General features: G+C 40.1%; 1 protein-coding gene across 1 annotated transcript in view; it reads left to right on the top strand.

Moving 5' to 3' along the window:
• Positions 1-19,321, top strand: part of DAW1 (dynein assembly factor with WD repeats 1) — a 32,992-nt gene that overhangs the window by 5,136 nt on the left and 8,535 nt on the right. Inside the window, exons 3-8 of the mRNA XM_039486947.1 lie at positions 1,025-1,169; positions 6,897-6,955; positions 7,708-7,830; positions 10,637-10,736; positions 13,498-13,605; positions 15,099-15,205. Of these exons, the coding sequence (XP_039342881.1) occupies positions 1,025-1,169; positions 6,897-6,955; positions 7,708-7,830; positions 10,637-10,736; positions 13,498-13,605; positions 15,099-15,205 (642 nt within the window). The remainder of the gene's footprint in view (positions 1-1,024; positions 1,170-6,896; positions 6,956-7,707; positions 7,831-10,636; positions 10,737-13,497; positions 13,606-15,098; positions 15,206-19,321) is intronic.

Genomic DNA, 19,321 nt, shown 5'->3' with positions numbered 1-19,321 from the left:
TACAAATAATGTACAAAGTCCTTCTCTGAACACAGGTGGAACCAAACCCTAAAGGAATATAGGCCCAAGCTTCTTTCAGCCACCACCACCAAAACGGAATCTCTCCAGGCTTCTCCCAGGGTCTCAATGTGCTTAGAGACTGCTGCTTGGCGTTTCTTGCTCTCAGAGATGGATTACAGTTTTGTGGGGCCCTGGGCCAGAGCAAGTCAGGGCCCCTCCCTACCACTTCTGCCTGCAGCTCCCTGCCCCCTTGGGCCCCTCTAGTGCTTCTGCTGAGGAAATGGGGTTGGGGTGTGGGGTCTTGCCCCGCTCTGCCCACCTGGCGCTGCAGTTGGCTGGGCCCCCTGGGCATGGGCCCCATTGGCTCAGTGGCTAATCCGCCACTGCTCGCTCTTCCTCTGAATCTCTGTTTCTTGTTGCACCTCAGCTAGTCTCTTCCACACTCACCCACAAACACTAAAACAATACCCAGTGGAACCCTCCACCCACATAGTGCTAGTTTCTGGGCAGGCTCCATATGCTTTGTTTTAGGTGTAGCCCTTTAGCTGTCTCTTACAGCTATCTTAAATGAAGGGCACATTCATACCCATCAGTTTCAAATGAGGATTTAACTCAGCCCATAACAAGGTTTAATCCTGTTCATAACAATATTGTTGCTGTTTGTTGGGTTTTTTACCTATCAAGAGGTTCTAGCTTCGATTTAAGACTAAATTAGTGTTAAAGGTTAAAAGTGTCATTTGGGTATTAGCTGTATTACGCCCCCTGTGGAATCCTTTGAAAAGTGAAGGGTCTCTGAAAAACTACAGTTTTAAAAGTCAAATGTAATTTTTTTTCTGAAAGATTAAAAATATATTAGAAACCAGTAAATCATATTTAAAAGTATTTATATTTTGACGTTGCTTAAACTTATTCAGAATAAAACAGTGTCACATCTGACTGCTTATTTTCTCTCTCTGTAAGTAAATAATGTGTTTACCATAACTGTTTGTCAGTGGATGAAACATGTTTTTTCCATGCACTCTAGTACAGATGTAGGCGCCTTAGTAGAAGAAATCCGAAAAGCAGAACCACTCATCACAGCTTCACGCAAAGAGCAGGTCATACATTTAGTACTAAGGTTACAAGAGAAGCTTGGGCAACAAGAGGACCACAAGTTCTACCTTTTTAAGGTACGAGGCATGTTGAAAATAATTTCTGGGTCTTTTCTGATTGCAGTTACACTGTTGTAAATCCAGAATAGCTCTGCGTCAACATTAGCTTGAGGCCATCTCTACTCTGCAGCCTCTACAGCAGCATAGCTATGGCCCCGTACCTATGCTGCTGTAAGCCTGTGGTGTAGGTGTAGACTACAGTAAGGGACGGGGCTTTTCTGTCACTGTAGTGATTCCACCTCTCCAAATGAGTGGCAGCTACCTGACGGAAACGTTCTTCTGTTGGTCTGGCTGTATTAATGCCAGGAGTTTGACTGGTGTAGGTATGGTACTCAGAGGTGTGGACTTTTCACATCCCTGAGTGCTGTAGCTATGTCATCTTAAGCTTTAAGTGTAGACCAGGTATAACTGGACAATTGAGAACAGAATTTGGCCCTACAGAATTCTCCATAACGTTTGCACTGCTCTGGCGGCGCAAACAGGACTGAATCTGGATCTGTCTTGCCTGCTGTGGGTTCTTAGAAATGATCTCAAAATTGTGATTATCCTGATAACTTTCCCATTAATAATTAGTTTTAAATAATACCAGTATCTCCCAGCCCTAGCAAAAATGTTATCTTTGCAGAAATCCTAAGGCTAGAGAGTAAACAGTTCTTAAGCTGCTCTTTCAGCCAGGTCTATTGTGAGGTACAAGAATTGTGGTTGCTAAGGCATAGGTCTTTAGAAATTTAGTTTCTACTTCTCTCATTTTCCTCACCTCCACTTGGTCTTTTTTCTGAGTATTTGGAATTAGAAGTTTATTATTTTGATTTTTTTTTGTATTGAATAACTTGTCACCTTTTAAATAGAAAAGGTTAGAACAATGTTTTTGTGCTTTTGCTACATACAGCACCTTGGAAAATTTGCTTTAAATAACCCAATGTTTTCCACAAGTCACAAGAAGAGGATTGATTTAGCTGTACTTTGTTGTAAATGAGAGTCAGTAATAGAATTTACTTTCCCAATGTTACATTTTTTCATCTGCAATAAGCTATTGTTGTATCTTCATCAGATCAGCAGATGGCACTGTGCAACTACAAAAAGATGTTGGTCAATCATATACTAGAGCAGGGGTGGGCAAACTTTTTGGCCTCAGGCCACATCGGGGTTGCGCAACTGTATGGAGGGCCGAGTAGGGAAGGCTGTGCCTCCCCAAACAGCCTAGCCCCCCGCCCCCTATCCACCCCTCCCAATTCCCGCCCCCCTCAGAACACCCAACTCATCCAACCCCCCTGCTCCTTGTCCCCTGATGCCTCCTCCCGGAACCTCTGCCCCCCTCCAACCCCCCTGTCCCCTGATTGCCCCGACCCCTATCCGCACCCTTGACCCCTGACAGCCCCCCCGGGACTCCCACCCCTATCCAACCACCCTCTGCTCCTCGTCCACTGACCACCCTCTTCCGGGACTCCCCGCTCTTAACTGCCCCCTGGGATCCCACCCCCTTATCCAAACCCCCTGTTCCCTGTCCCCTGACTGCCCTCCCGACCCCTATCCACATCCCCAGCCCCTGACAGGCCCCCTGGGACTCCCACTCCTCCCTGTTCTGCATCTCCTGACTGTCCCCCAGAAGCTCTGCCCCATCCAACCGTCCCTTCCTCCCTGACTGCCCCCCAGAACATCCAGCTCCTTTACCCAACCCCCCTGCCCCCTTGCCAGCAGCAGGAGCTCACAGCTGCAACACCCGGCCAGAGCTAGCTGCGCCCCCCACGCTGCCCAGCGGGAGCGGCGGGCCAGAGCACAGCCCGCGTGGTGGCAGGGGAGGGGCTGGGGTCTAGACTTCCCGGCCAGGAGCTCAGAGGACGGGCAGGACAGTCCCACAGGCCGTAGTTTGCCCACGTCTGTACTAGAGAGACTATGTTGGGTCTGAAAAAGAGCTATGTGGAGCTTGAAAGCTTGTTTCTTTCACCAACAGAAGTTGGTTCAATAAAAGATATTACCTTACAGACTTTGTCTTTCTGGTATATGACAAATATCCACAGAAAGAATGAATTTGGTCTTTGCTGGGGACAGATAGTGGTTGATTTCCCTTATTTAGCAATACAAGAGCCAGGCAAATGTGATCAGCATTGGCTCATTTCCCATCTCTATCTTCTTTGCTGTTTCCTATAATTGTGATCATGACTTTGTGTTAGACAACCAGCAGAGTAGCATGCTACTGTAGCAACTGGATAGGCATTTGAGATTGTTCTATGGCGATGGCATGCTGCACTGTTCTGGAAATTTATCTCATGGACTGCTTTAGCCTAAATTACAGTACTGCTACACACATTCCCTGATATCACCTTAGGGTTTGGCATTTTGCACAAGCAATTCTCATTGACTTCAGATGGGTTCTCCAAATGGAGCAGTTATGTTTCTGGGCTTTTAACAAAAAAGGGCTTTGATACTGGGAAAAATGTTAGGATCTGAACTTGAACATAAATCTATCTAACATCCTTTCTCTCATTTGCTAATTGTCAGATACATTTATGCTCTCACAAGGAGTTTATTTCTCACTACCAGTGCTGCCTGCATGGGGCCTTAAGAAAGCTTGAGATCAAATCTCCATACATTTCCATAATTATTTATGCTAATATGCATATATTTATATTCTTGTGGGTGTTTGAAAAAAAACAAATTATTGTAATTTTCCACATCTTCATGGCCCATTTCCACTGCAGCAACTGTAGTGGCAGCTCTCTCTACTTTCCCTGAAGGGCAAAATCTCTCTAACTCATAAGTAGCCTCTCTCCCCCTCCTTGAGCTGTTCCATAACTATTTCTCCTCCATTTCTGTCAGTTCCTCCTCTAAGATCCCCAACCCTCCTGTCTTCTCTGCTCTGTGACAGAATTCTTATACTGTTTCCATTTTTACCCCTCTTTATCTCTGCCTCTCCATTTTCTCTGCTTAGCTGTTTGTAGTCAATGCTCTGCCCACAATTTCCTTGTCCTGTTCCCTAATCTTCTTTTCTATATTGCTTCTCTTGGTGGCTCTCCCTTCTTCAGATGGCCCATTCATTCCCTGCAAGTGCCTATGCCATGGAAGGGGTGAGAGGGAATCCGATAACCAGCAGAGAAAAAGACTAGCGGCAACTGGGAGGAAAAGCTATTAAAAAACAAAGAAACCTACGGCTGGCTGTTGACATAGAGGAGTTAGACAGAATCACAGGAAGCCAGAAATAACAGCAGGAAGCTGGAGGCTCTGCCTATATGCCAGAGATTAAGTAGCATTGCTTATTACGCATTTCTCCTCCTTGGTCCTGCAGTGATGTTCTAATTGCTCATTTGTGACATCCCTTCATTTCAGTGTCAACAAATGGTGTGATTTTCACAAGTAAGGTTATGTGTAGGGCCCTACCTAATTCACGGTCCATTTTGGTCAATTTCATGGTCATAAGATTTTAAAAATCATAAATTTCATGATTTCAGCTATTTAAATCTGAATTTCATGGTGTTGTAATTGTAGGGGTCCTGGCCCACAAAGGAGTTGGGGGTTGCAAAGTTACTGTGGTGGTAGTGGTGGTGGTGTTTGTGGTATTGCTACCCATATTTCTGGGCAGTTGGAGAGTGGTGGCTGCTGGCTGGGAGCCCAGCTCTGAAGGCAGAAGTGAGGGTGACAATACTATACCATCCACCCTTACTTCTATGCTGCTGCCTAAAGAGCTGGACCCTCAGTCAACAGCTGCCACTCTCCGGTCACCCAGCTCTGAAGGCAGCAGCGTAGAAGTAAAGGTGGATGGTATAGTATTGCCACCCTTACTTTTGTGCTGCTGCTGGCAGATCACTACCTTCAGAGCTGGGCACCCGGCTAACAGCCATCGCTCTTCAGCCACCCAGATGTGATGGCAACACAGAAGTAAGGGTGGTAATACTGCGACACTCCTAAAATAACCTTCTGACTCCCCTGCAACTCCCTTTTGGGTCAGGACCCCCAATTTGAGAAAAACTGGTCTCCCCTATGAAATCTGTATAGTATAGGGTAAAGCACCAAAAGACCTAATTTCATGGGGGGAGGCCAGATTTCATGGTCCATGATGTGTTTTTCATGGCGCTGAATTTGGTAGGGCCCTAGTTATGTTGGCACTATATAATAGGATCAAGCAGAAGCTGGCTTGTAAAGGATAAAAGTTTTATTGAAAGGCAAGTCATGTATAAGAATAGCCAGAGAAATGCAGAAAGTTGTTGGCAATGTAACTAATTTTATTCTTAAATATAGTGGCAGATTGATTTTAATTTGGCATTATTAATAATTAGGGCCTACCAAATTCACAGCCATGAAAAACGCAGCATGGAATGTGAAATCTGGTCTTTTTGTGTGCTTTTACCATATACTATACAGATTTCATGGGGGAGACCAGCCTTTCTCAAATTGGGGATCCTGACCCAAAAGGGAGTTGGGGGTGTGTGTGTGTGTCACAAAGTTATTTCAGGGGGATTGCGGTATTGCCACCCTTACTTCTATGCTGCCTTCAGTGCTGGGTGACCAGAGAGTGGTGGCTGCTGACTAAGGGCCCAGCTCTGCAGGCAGCAACGTAGAAGTAAGGGTGGTAATACCTTACCATGCCATCCTTACTTCTGTGCTGCTACTGGCAGTGGCTCAGCCTTCAGAGCTGGGCTCCCAGCCAGCAGCCGCTGCTCAGGTCTGAAGGCAGCACTACTGCCAGCAGCGGTGCAGAAGTAATGGTAGCAGTACTGCAACCTCCCGTACAATAACCTTGTGACCCCTCCCACAACTCCTTATTAGGTCAGGACCCCTACAAGTACTACACTGTGAAATTTCAGAATTAAATAGCTGAAATCATGAAATTCACGATTTTTAAAATCCTATGACCGTGAAATTGATCAAAATGGACCATGAATTTGATAGGGCCCTATTAATAATTATGACTTATTTAATAAATCTTTGCATATCGTGCCATAGGTATGTCTGACCGTTTATAGTTTATAGAAAGAATAAAGACAAATTGTCTCTGACCAAAAGATCTTACACAGTGTGTTTGAAAAGAGTTGGTTCCACAATCCAGGCAGTGGCTATATTTGAAATCTCCTCTCTGAATTTCATCCTGATGAGTTTCTCCGTTCTGACATCTGCTTTTTAGAGATTCCACCAGTGTATTTCAAATCAGCAGTGATAAGACTTTTATTGTGGTGAACCTCTCTCTCCCCATTTTTTAAAACGTCTTACACTTGTTGAAAGCATCTCACAATGTAAAAGTTAAAATTATTTCTTGCAAGTGGATGCAGTAGTTTGTAGTATATGGCTTAACAGCAAACACCAAAGAACAGTTGTTGGAGCACCTTTCAAGGAAGCCCTCATTCATGGTCTATAAGGGCCATTTATTTCTCCCACCCCTCCTGAAACTCTTAAGGTTCCTTCTCTGTTCTCAAAGAAGGCAGCACACAATGAAATACAGAGAGAGGACAGCTCATTCAGGCCTTATGAACACTGAGGATCTGCTTCAATCACAGCCATTTGTGGCCAGTGAATCAGAAGCGTAGCTGCACCACTGCAATTCCTAGTGAAGACAGAAATTTTCTGCATGAATTCTACAGCGGTAATTGCTCACAATTGGCTGGGGATTAATGTATTACCATCATAACTGCTCAGTAAGCATGACTAAAATGGGAAGAAAATATTGAGAAGAGTAGATATTAGGCTAGTTCAAAAACGCCTAGTAATTTGATTTTATTTGAAATTGCACCAAATCTTAATTTTCCTGTATTTCAGGTGCTTAGGGCACATATATTGCCACTGACCAATGTAGCATTTAACAAATCTGGTTCCTGGTAAGTTTTCATTTTTAAATTCAAAATGCATAATTACTAATGGAAAATGATTTTTAATGTGGAAATTAAATAGTGAATTTCAGTGCTCATATCTATCCTGCAAACAAAATCCCTTTGTGTTATGATTGTATCTAAGCAGATGTAAGCATTTCATGTACCTGGATTTCAGACTTCTAAGGAAAAACCAAGGGGGCTGCAAAAAATGGTGGTGCGATTCAATTGGTGGCACTCTCTCCTCTCGCATATGTTGGTGATAGCTGCTGTATTCCAGCAGGATTAGCAGAAAGAAACACATTATAGTAAAGTGAATGTCACTGAAAGTGGGGTGAGGCTCAATATAAGTGGAGTGCAAGTCCGTTGAAATACATTTAAGCACTTTGGGACTTTCACTGTGAGTGAAGCTCAGCTGTAATTGACTTAATTGTTAGTTTATTAGGCTGTAACTATTTTTTTCTCTGTAATCTCTTCTGAAGGAAAGCCTAGCTTTTTAGTAGCAGAGAATGCATTGAGCACCGGTAATGTTATCTTTTAAAAAATATAATATTTAGTAAAATTTTGGAAATTGCTTGATTTAGAATCTGCCATGATCAGTATTCTCATGGATACCATGAAATGCGGGAAAACCATTGAGGGCCTGATGCAAAGTCCACTGAAATCAATGGAAAGACTCCCCTTGACTTCACTAGGTTGTGGACCCAGGCCTTGAGAAAGTTTCTACTCTTCTGTAACTCATTTATCTTTCTTCATTTTAGTTTTATCACTGGAAGCTATGACAGAACATGCAAAATATGGGACACAGCATCAGGAGAGGAGCTACGTACATTGGAGGGACACAGAAATGTGGTCTATGCAATAGCTTTCAATAATCCCTATGGGTAAATAGGTTTTCAGAGTCTTTGAGACACCTTCTAGTTGCCAACATTGCTATGTTGCAAATATAGTTATCCTATAAACTTTAAAGTAAAATAGAGTAATGACAGCTTGTGTTGCTTTAGTTAGAATGATCAGCTTTTCCAGCATAACCATCTTTTTAAGTCGGTTAATCCATTTAGTAACATACTTTATTATCAAAGGTCTGACTTAGAAATTGGTCAGAACTGGTGAGTAATTGATAGAAGATCTTGAGGGTGCTGCTACATCAGTGTCGAATGTGAATCTGCATATCTTTTATTTTCTACAGTAGTTATCTGGTTAGATCAGAGCTAGCAGCTGTAGTGTAAAGAGAATATGATGTCATGTACAGAGGTTTCAGAAGTTTACATTAGTCAAGAGCGGCCTTCTTTATGAGAGAGTTTTGTGCTTCAAAAAGTAAACCATTCTCTTCTCTGTTACGCTTTTGTCCACACTCTACAGAAGAAGGTAGAAAGGAATTCTTATTTCCATTATCAAATATATTTACAGTTAAAAGTACATATTTAAGATCCGTGTGTGTGTGTGTGTGTATATATATATATATGTTAAGGGCCCATTCTTAATGTGCTGAGCACTATTATTACTATTTCTATTACTTATCAGTTTACGTTGTTCTGAATGAGAGTTGAGCCTACTCAGAACCTAGCAGTACACCTCTACCCCATTATAACGTCACCCGATATAACACGGATTTGGATATAACACGGTAAAGCAGTGCTCCGGGTGGGCGGGGCTGTGCACACCGGTGGATCAAATCAAGTTTGATATAACGTGGTTTCACCTATAAAGAGGTAAGATTTTTTGGCTCCCGAGGACAGCGTTATATCGAGGTAGAGGTGTATTGTGATTTCTTACTTAAAACCACAAACTGTAGGGTTATTTGATATTATCTGTATGGACCAAAGTCTGATGCAAATCTTTGTAGAGTAATTAGTAATCTGGATTCCAGATAGCACAAAACCAGATAATGAAGAAGTGGTAGATAGCAGATATTTTTTCATATTATAAGAGAAAATGAACCTGCTGATGACCTTTAGCTAGAGCTGAGCTAGAAATCTATTTCCAAAGAAAAATAACTAGTTTAACACCAATCATTAGGTTTCTATACTACGTCTATCACTATGGTATGTGAGCACCTAATAGGGTTCATTATGAGACTATTTTAACAATTATTTGTGGTGAGTCACTTCATTTGGGCAAAATGAATGGTTGTGTAATTGCAAGAGGAAAAAGAAGGTTGAACAGACATTTAAAATATTTTACTGAGGAGAAGAGATTCCTGATCTCATAAGGTATGTCTACACTGCAATTAAAAACCTGCAGGTGGCCAGTTCTAAGGAGCTCAAGATAAGGGCTATTTAACAGTGGTGTAGACACTAGGGCTGGAGCCAGGGCTAGGATCCTGCATGTTGGGAGGGTCCCAGAGCTCGGGCTGCAACCTGGGCCCAAAAATCTACACTGCAATAAAACAGCCCCTTAGCCTGAGCTAGCTAGCATGGCTAGCTGCAGGTTTTTAATTGCAGTGTAGACATACCCATAGAGGTCAATGACAATACTCCCTTTGCCTTCATTGGGAGGATAATTAGATACTTAATGTAACTTTAGTGGTTTATCAAAGAAACAGACTAATATGGGGAGTTCCATGCTATTGGTCTTCCACTCTGTTAGGTTTAAATACAAATTGAGTATGGGATGAGTCCCAAGAAAGCCAGAGGGAGATGCTGTATACACACATACCTACTATACCAGTAATCTAAGACAGTGTTTCCCAAACTTGAGACGCCACTTGTGTAGGGAAAGCCCCTGGCGGGCCAGGCTGGTTTGTTTACCTACCCCGTCCGCAAGTCCGGCTGATCGCGGCTCCCACTGGCCGCGGTGTACTGCTCCAGGCCAATGGGTGCTGCAGGAAGCAGCGGCCAGTACGTCCCGTGGCCCGTGCTGCTTCCAGCAGCTCCCATTGGAGTGGAGCAGTGAACCACGGCCAGTGGGAGCCGTGATCGGCTGGACCTGCGGACGCAGCAGGTAAACAAAACAGCCTGACCCGCCCGGGGCTTTCCCTACACAAGCGGCGTCCCAAGTTTGGGAAACAATGATCTAAGAGATCAGTGGTTGTTACTGAGGTGCAATGCCAATGTATATGAAACAACTTTGTAAGGCTGCACACATTTTGTGACTTTTAATAAGTCTGTTTGGATGTTCATCAGATGGTCTAGTCTGTGGTGTAAATTAGAGTGGCCAGCTTTGACAGCTTTGCACTGGTGGACAGGCACAAACCTGCCCCAATGTACAAGGGAATTTGGCCCTGTCTTTTTAATTTGAAAATATAAATTAAATAGGCTGCAAAGAAAGAATGGCGCACCAGCAAATTTTTTGTTTTTCCCTTAATAAAACTTCAGTTTCTAAAAGGTGTATTGCAAGATCAAATTATCTGGCAGAATGCATCTGTGTGCATTGAGGGAATTTACTATAACACAACTACCCTTCCTCTCACACTGATTTTGGTCTGATGCCTGGTGTGGAAATGGGACAGAATGACTTTGTAGAGTGTTGTACAACTGACCCAAGGAATGCAAATCTCTACAGTGCCAGGCACAAATTTAGTCATAAAATATATCACTAATCTCTAGGCTTGTTCATGAGATGATTTGAAAAATATACTGCTTTGGTATATCAAGGATCATGTTGTATTGTGAATTCTTCAGTTTCTCTTTCTGCTCTTTGATTTTTTTTTCTTTTTTTCTAAATAAAAGTGACTATTTTTCCACTTAGTGACAAGATTGCCACTGGATCTTTTGATAAGACCTGCAAATTATGGAGTGCAGAAACAGGAAAATGTTATCATACCTTCAGGGGACACACAGCAGAAATAGTGAGTACCTGCATTACAATATTAAACCTTTGCATCCAATTGTATTTTCATATGCAGTACAATCTCCATTTTCCAGAGCTTAAGTCAAACTACTACTACTTTATAAGAGGGTCATTTCCTCTGATGTTTGTTAATTACACTGACAAAAACTGCTTGATTATCCAAAAGTTCTCGGTGTCATCTAGGACTTTGGTATAATCAAGATTGTCTCATAATGGTGTATCTTTACTAAGGTGGGGTGGGAGAGCTTCTGCTCTTGTATTCAAACTCCCATAATGCTAAAACTCTACTGTTTTAAAAACCTGCATCTAGATCTTTGTAATTAATAATGTTAACTTTCTCCCTATTCAATGCAGTGTGTATGTAGCCTTTCTCTCTATGCAAGCTGTGGGTGTCTTGAGGCACTGGCTGCATGGGAGAACTGGATCCTAAGAGAATCTATTTATGTATGCTGGGGACTTAGGGGACAGCTTGCAGCATAGAGAGCTAAAGCAAAGGAGCACCCATCTCTTAGGAACATAGGAATTACCATGCTGGATCAGGTTTATGGTTTATCTAGTTCAATATCCTATCTCCAGCAGTGGCCAGTGCCAGATGCTTAAGAGGAAAATGCAGGAAACCCAGCGATAGGTAGTTATGGGATAATCTGGCCCCCTGGGGAATCTCCTTTTAACCCCTATTGTGTAAAGGTTGGCTAAAGCCAACCTAAAACTTTTGTTTAAAATATATTTACTACTATAATTTTGGGGTATATTCTCGATATCCAAGTAAATGTCCCATTGCTTTTTGAATGTTGCTAAATGCTTGGCTTCAACAACAACCTGTGGCAATGAGTTTCATAGTCTGATTATGAATTGTGTGAAAGTACCTCTTTATATCAGTTCTGAATTTTCAGTTTCATTGAATGTCCTCTTCTTTATGAGACAGGGAGAACAGAAGTTTCTGATCCACGTTCTCTATACCATTCATTATCAGTACATTTTTTCCATCTTCTCTTGCATTCTGCTGTTGTCTGTTCTGGTCCTGTTGCTCTTCACTCCCTCTCTCCCATGACTCTAGCTATATCACTCTCCTAGTGGAGAGACAGATCAGCTCCTGTCTGGCCTAAGGACCTATTCTCTCTTTGTTCTACATGGCCCTTTAACATCATTCCTGCCTGAATGAATGTTTGCCCCTTTTGTCCCATTATTCCAGTGAACTGCAGTATCACATATCATGAATGCACTGCTTGATGTCTGTTATGCCTCCCATTGGAGAGCATTTCTTGTGCCTTTGAATTCAGTGTAACCTCCAGGTATAGCTGTGTACTCTGGGAGGTCTGTAGAGCCTCCATGAACTAGCAACAACAGAGGCTACTTTTTTCCTGCACTGACCCATATTGATCAAACTATTTGAGCATGTACAAAAAGGCATACCGTCAAGGAATAGAACACAACACTTTGTATCCAATTTGCAGAATATAATTCAAATAATTTATTTTTCTCTCTTATTGGTTACAGTTTCCCTCTTTTGCCAAATGTTAAGAATTATTTTTGACTATTTAAAATTTGATATTTTTAATGGATTGCATGTTAGAAAATTTCAGTTATGATTTCTCCCATAATTTGTTTACATTTTTGAAACAATACCCTTATTTTTCTGGAGCATGATTTTTCTTTTTGATTCTTATGTTTGGCTTGTAAAATTATATGTACTAGAAAACCCCACTGAAACACTCAGATTATATTTTTCTATAAAAATTGCCTTTTGATTTGACATTCAATAGAGTAAAAAAGTATAGAAACTATGTGTGCATTGTAGGTTCAGCAGCTTAATTTGTAAGTTGCAAAAGTGAAAACTGGGCCTGAGAAGTTGCTGCTTTGCATCAGAGTACAGTAGCATTGGTATGTCTTGAAGTGATTTGTTTGTTCTCTGAGCATTTTGAAATGATTTCTCTTAACATGAACGATCTGATTTTTAAAAGGGTCTCAACTCTGTCTTTGTGCCTACAAATCAGGTAATTAGATGTCTTAGGGCTTGATCAGTTTCCACTGACTTCAGTAGTAGTTGGATCGGGCCCAAAGTGCTGTGAATTGTACCTGCAAATAATTAAGAATTATACCTGCAAAATCAGGTGCTGTTTCTCAACATCAGGCCCATAACCTTCAATAATTTCTAAAAGAGTAGATGTTAATTACACATGAACTGCTGCCACATGTCTATGCTATGTAGATTTGTTCAATAATGAAAAATGGAATATCATAATTGAAAATGCAACTAAGTTCCCAGCAAATGTTTTCCTTTTCCTGAAGACATTTGTGTTCCTCATTAGAAGAACAACCATATCATATAGTTACTGAGGACTGGAAGCTGGCTACATCAGTCATTAGTGTGAGGACTGAGTTGGGGACTTTGTTGCATTTTTGCTCAAATATATACCTGTAATAAAAATGAGGTTGTATGTAAAAAAGGCTGTTTGAATATAGGGTTGGCATATGTGCCAATAAGCCTTTTTTAACACACACAATCATTTTTAAAGCAACTAGTTAGTTCAGTCCAATAAGCTATCCTCTAAAGCTTGTGTGCTAAGGATTTGTTGCTTCTCTAATGAAATCTGTAGAAGGAACTGCAGCTGTAACATTATTCAAGTGCCATGACTGTATTTGTAGGTCACAAACTGTTAAATTGTACTATTGCTGTGTTTTCAAATACAGATCCTGACCCCAGTTAGTTTTCAAAAAATTCATAGGAAGTTTATTGTTTCCCAATGTTTGTGTTACAGGTTTGTTTATCATTTAATCTTCAAAGCACTCTGATAGCAACTGGAAGTATGGATACGACAGCCAAACTATGGGATATCCAGAATGGAGAGGAAGTGGTCATGTTAACTGTATGTTTGCATTCTTTATTGTTCTGAAGGTGTTTGGTTCTTTTTTAGTTCCTAATTGAATTAGATGGGGATATAAATAGACTTCTTAATCATCCATTTCAGTATTTGCAGGCAAAGAATTTCTATAACTAGCAGAGTCACTTAGTTACTGTAGTTAAATAATTGATTACGAAAACATAAAGGGAGTAAGAAAGCTGTGCTACTTTATTAAAATCATAAAAACCAGTTTAATCAAATGTCATACTTTCCCAATTCAATGTCACTACTGTCCTAGGCTAGAAAATATTGCTGCTCTCATTAACATAGTTTATCATTATAAGTACTGAACTGTAATTCCTGTGCAACTGAGAGCTAATATAAAGTAATTTAAAAGGTGTTAATGCCTAGGATTATAGCGATAATAGCTGCATCATTCATCTTCTGCATGATGTATGTAGAGAATTCAGTCAAGTCACCAAGTGCATCTAGAGTGTGAATTCTGTTCTCTGTATTTGGCTTGCTAGGATTCCACTATTTAAATATTTCTGCCTAAATGTTTAAAGTCACATCCTCATCCCTTTCCCAGGGCTGGTCTACACTACGGGGAGGGGATCGATCTAAGATACGCAACTTCAGCTACATGAATAGCATAGCTGAAGTCAAAGTATCTTAGATCGATTTACCTGTCATCCTCACGGCACGGGATCGACGTCCGCAGCTCCCCCTGTCGACTCTGCTACTGCCGTTCGCGCTGGTGGAGTTCCGGAGTCAATGGGAGCGCTTTCGGGGACCGATATATCGCGATGAGATGCAATATATCAATCCCCAAGAAATCGATCACTACCCGCCTACTACGGCGGGTAGTCTAGACGTACCCCCAAAGACTAAGTAAGGGGCAGCATGCAGGCTGCCTCCTTTGGTGTTCCTGGCCTATCGAGTAGACAAGGGACATTCTCCTCCTCACCCTTCTCTGCTTCTTTTGAACAGAAGTACGCCTCAGGGTGGGGGAACACAGAGAGGGAGCAGTAGAGACTGCAGTTGTCCTTTGCCTGTCAGCAGGAGGCTCCATATGCCTTTTCTCTCATGCACACACACAAGGTGAAGTGACATTTTGGCCCTTAGTTTATTGTAATGAAAGCATTCTCTCATTTAATGGTGAATAACTACTGTTCCATAGAAATTTGATATGAAAAAGACCTATTAGATCACAATTCTAATTCATTCTCCCTGTCATTGCAGGATTGTTCCCAGTGTTCTATTTGCTAGTACTTAAGTGGCATATGATATTAAATGCTATTGTAATATGGGCAGTGAGATTATACTGTGGAATAGTCAAAGTTATGCAAGACTAGACAAGAAACAAGAAAATTTACTACATTGTCAAGGAGGTGGACTATATGGCCTAATGGAAACAATCATTTCTGTGATTTTTGTATTCCTACTGTACAAATTAGGTATTGGACCTAAATATATCATTTATATTCTGAAGTACCTTTTTATTAATATTCTTTTAGGGGCACTCAGCAGAAATTATTGCATTGTCATTTAATACCACAGGAGATAGGATCATCACTGGCTCCTTTGACCACACAGTTGCAGTGTGGGATGTTGGCACTGGCAGGTACTAAAGCATTCATAAGGTTGTTTTTGTATTGTGTGTTTTAATGACATCTTAAAGGGGCACTGTCAAATTCTAGGGCTTACAAATTCTAGACTTTCCAATTGGGCTTTGGTTTTGGGCACACCTGACCTCACCTTTACTTTTTCTCCTGTTTCCTTTGCTCTTCTGAGTAGCCAGGGTACTGAAATATGCAAAAAACTTGCTCTCCAAATTCTGTAGTGTATAAGAGGCTTATATTTTTTTAAACGCCACCAGCTCACAAGAACTGAGCCATGCAGGCAGAGTAAAGGGGCCCTATATTTGTTATTAATGAATTATCCGACTAGGAAAATATAATCTGTGTTGAAGCACTTGGTTTGGGAATTGATACATTTTACAGAAGCAAGAGACAGTTTTAAAAAAGGAAAGGTGTTTTTAGGACATGTTAAATTATGAGCAGTCAATCTTGCCAGTTTCTCCTTAATAAATATAGAGAGTGATTTTCTTCTCACTCTGGTTTTACACCAGTGTAAATCTATTGACTTTCAAGGTCAGTTAAGTGAGAGGAGAATTTGGCTCTCTAACTATGGAGTTCAAGATTTTAAGATTATCATGCCAGTAAGAAGGGTCACTTCTTCATTTAATAATGGCTAAAGTATTTGTGTCATTTAAATGTGAATGGCTGAATACTGGCTGGTTAATATTGTTTTCACAGGTCCTCTTGTTTTTTGAGCTGAGGACTCAGTATAAATAACATTATGAACCAGTTGTCTAGATTACTGATAGAGGTGACTTGTTGTTAAGGTAAATATTCTGTTCCATTTTCATGGGAGATTTCTGTCTCCATGAAGTTAGATGGAATATCTCTAAAATTAGCATGCTTTGGAATTATTAAAATGAAGGGTGAATGCGTACATCACATGGATACGATTGAAATAACAAATATGATGATGTAACATCAAGACCACAAAGGCCATTTAATCTCTTCTGGGAGAAAAAAGAATATGCATATACTAGATCATTTAAGGCCTCTGCTCCCAATAGTACGAGTTGAGACTCAGTGCCTCAGGCTCAGATGCACTTAGCACCTCACCAGATTGGGCCCTTTGGCAGTAATGTTATTGTATTCAGTTTGTTGTTATTGCAGATATATATTTTTTTTAACAGCTCTTTCTTCCATCTTCTTCGTGTTTGATCCTGCAGTGAAGTCGGAGTCTTAGTTTTTTAATGTTGCATTCTTTTTCTTCAGAAATGATTGAGATGTTACAGATTCAGCATTGTGATTTTACTTCAGGATCAAATAGCAGGAGATGGACTGTGAAGGAGGAAGCTCTTATTTAAACACCAGTAGTTCTGGTAATTAGTAGTGTGGAAAGAATTAAAAAATGTGAAAGTTAAATGGATTTTTTTAGTCTGATATGCTTGAAAAATTTCCCCAGGATATAAGTCACTTGTGAGCTTACTGACTGCTGTCATGTCTCTGAAACACATGCAGTCCCGCTGGATATATCAGAGTAATTATTAACATTAATTGTTGATCTCAGTGGAATAACATCAGCAGAAAGCAGCTACAGAAGTGGAGTTGAACCTGCTAAGAAGTGATTGATATATAACTTGTCATTAGGCTAGTGGTAACTAGTGAAACATTCACCAGTGTGTGTAGTAGATTTATGACTTATCTCCTGTGAATGCTGCAAGCACCAGAGAGTGGCATGATCACACAGCCTTTAGAGGTGTCAGCAGTAGCTGGCAGCATTCACTAGAGCATGTAGTATTATTAGTAGCAGCAGTGGTAATCTAGTTTATTTTGTGTGGGCTGCAGTCACTAGAGGGCAATATAGTCATGCCCTCCTGTCTAGGTCTGGTATCTTATCTATTAGAGGGCAGTGATGCATATGTATGCTATTAAAGGAGGACAGACACACACACACATTTAGAATACTGTTAGAGCTGAGCTAACTATGAATAATGAACTCAGCTAATTTTGCCTTTCTTTGTGCTTGAGGAATATTCATAAATCACATTTTCTTCAAGGCTATTTTATTTGAAAATGCTCTGGATTTTTTGTGGGGTTTGTTTTTTATTGTAGGGATCATGATGACGATATGCTGTATTTGATACTTGATATTCTAAATTTCAGTTGTTATGGCTAGTTGTGATTGGTCCCACTATTGCATGGTATTGTTTCTGCTATCTGACTAGATGGGCATACTTTAAAATTTGAAGATGGAACTAGCATGTTGAATCCCTAAAGGAGACATAGCAGATAAATAGGATTAGGGAGTTTTAGAAAATGTTAAACCTTTAACGTTGGTCCCCATAGACCTTTTCCATGGGCAGATTCCTAGGAAAAAATGAAAATTTTAATTTAATTACAATTTTCTCTCATCACAGTCACACAAATGTACCTGTGTGCATTGTCCTAGTTAGAGCCAGTTGAAAAATGCTAAATATTTTTTGTGGGAAATTTCAATTTTTTTTTAAATTTTACTATGAATATTTTTCAGTTTTCTGATGAAAAATGAAACCAAAATGAAAATTACTATTTTTGGTAAAAAAAAAAAAAAATTGTGGAAAAAAAACCAACCCATTTTTCATCAAGAGTTTCAATTAAAAAAATTCAATCCGCTCTAGCCCTAGCTGAGAATGGTACAATCAGAAACTTGTCTGGCCCATTTAAATGCCTATAATTTGAGGTTGGTGAGGGACTATGAAATCATTGTGCAACTGCTATGTTAATAGTCAGTGTTCCACCATACAAAATATACCATTTCTGTTGTGAATACTTGAGCATCCAAGCTTAAAATTAACTGTCCAGGAGCATTTGTGCCAGTACATGTGGCTCTAATGTTAATGAAAGGTGAGCACAAAATGGGCAAGAATGAAATCTGAATGAAAAATATTTCCCCAGCACTGATTATTATATAGATTTTTCCTAATTGAATTGCTGACAAATTACACTTTATGTTAAATATGTTCAAACATTCTGCTATTTGTGCATCCAGTAATATTGATGTATTACATGTCCATCCCATCTGGATATGTATACAAAAGTTTGAAGCAACCACCATTCTTCCTCTGTGTTTGTAAAGAGCGACTTTGACCCTGATTGAGGTTTCTGGGTGCCGCATAACAAAATAACAATAGTACAAATGGCCAAATAATATGTTCATAAAATCAAAGTACTCCCCACCATTTAGTTATTGTAAAAAGGTCAGTATAATCACAACAGAACAGGAAACGCATAATTAGGAAATAAATAGAGTAATCTGTTAAAGGGACACCAATGTAATAGGTTTCTTTTGTTACAGTAAACAAAATTGGATTCAATTACTCAGAAGATTTGCTTTTGTGAACCTTTCATTTAGTGTATACAATAATAGAGGTCTCTCTCTTTCTTGTCTAATCAGTTTTAAAAAAATGAGTATTCTGAATTACTTACTGGTAGTTTCATTTTGTTGCTTGTCTGGTCATTAACTTGATTAATTGTTAAACCTGTGGATGTTTTCTACTAACAGTAACGTGATATATCCCCTGATTTACAGGCCCTCTAATATATTTATCAATAAATCTCTTCCAGCACTCAGTGCTTTATAGCCCCCATTAATCTAGAATGGGCATTGGTGACTAATTACTCAGCTCAGTTTAGCAAAGCTGTCTGATGAGATTACTAGTGTTGCCAATTTTATACATTTTATTAAATAATGGATGTTCTGGATCACTACAATGGTTGTCCTTTTAGTCAAAACAAGGTCTAAATACAGTGGAGTCCCCACTAGTATTTGGATTGTGTCATATAGAACCTGATCTTGCACTAATTACACTGGCAAAACTAACAATGATTTAAATGGGAGTTTTGTGCACAGTTGGGCTCATAGTTGTGCACATTTTGGTTATTAGAATGGCTTTTGGTTTTTATAGATTTTTGTTTCCTTCTTTGTCATCGGAATGTCATCTGCAGAGATTTATATTTATTTTGTTAATTAAAATATATATTAATAAATCAGCTATTTACTATGGTGCTCTGAAACATTATTTTAAAAATGATTTTTTGAGATATGAAAGTCACAGCGACCGGACTAAATGTATGTACATGATTACATTGTGTTCCTTTCACAATGCTGTCTATTCTGAACA

Source organism: Mauremys reevesii, linkage group 9 (assembly GCF_016161935.1).
Source record: "Mauremys reevesii isolate NIE-2019 linkage group 9, ASM1616193v1, whole genome shotgun sequence".
Classification (NCBI taxonomy): Eukaryota; Metazoa; Chordata; order Testudines; family Geoemydidae; genus Mauremys; species Mauremys reevesii.
Note: the sequence above shows the minus strand (reverse complement) of the source record. Positions and strands in the feature narration are given on the sequence as shown.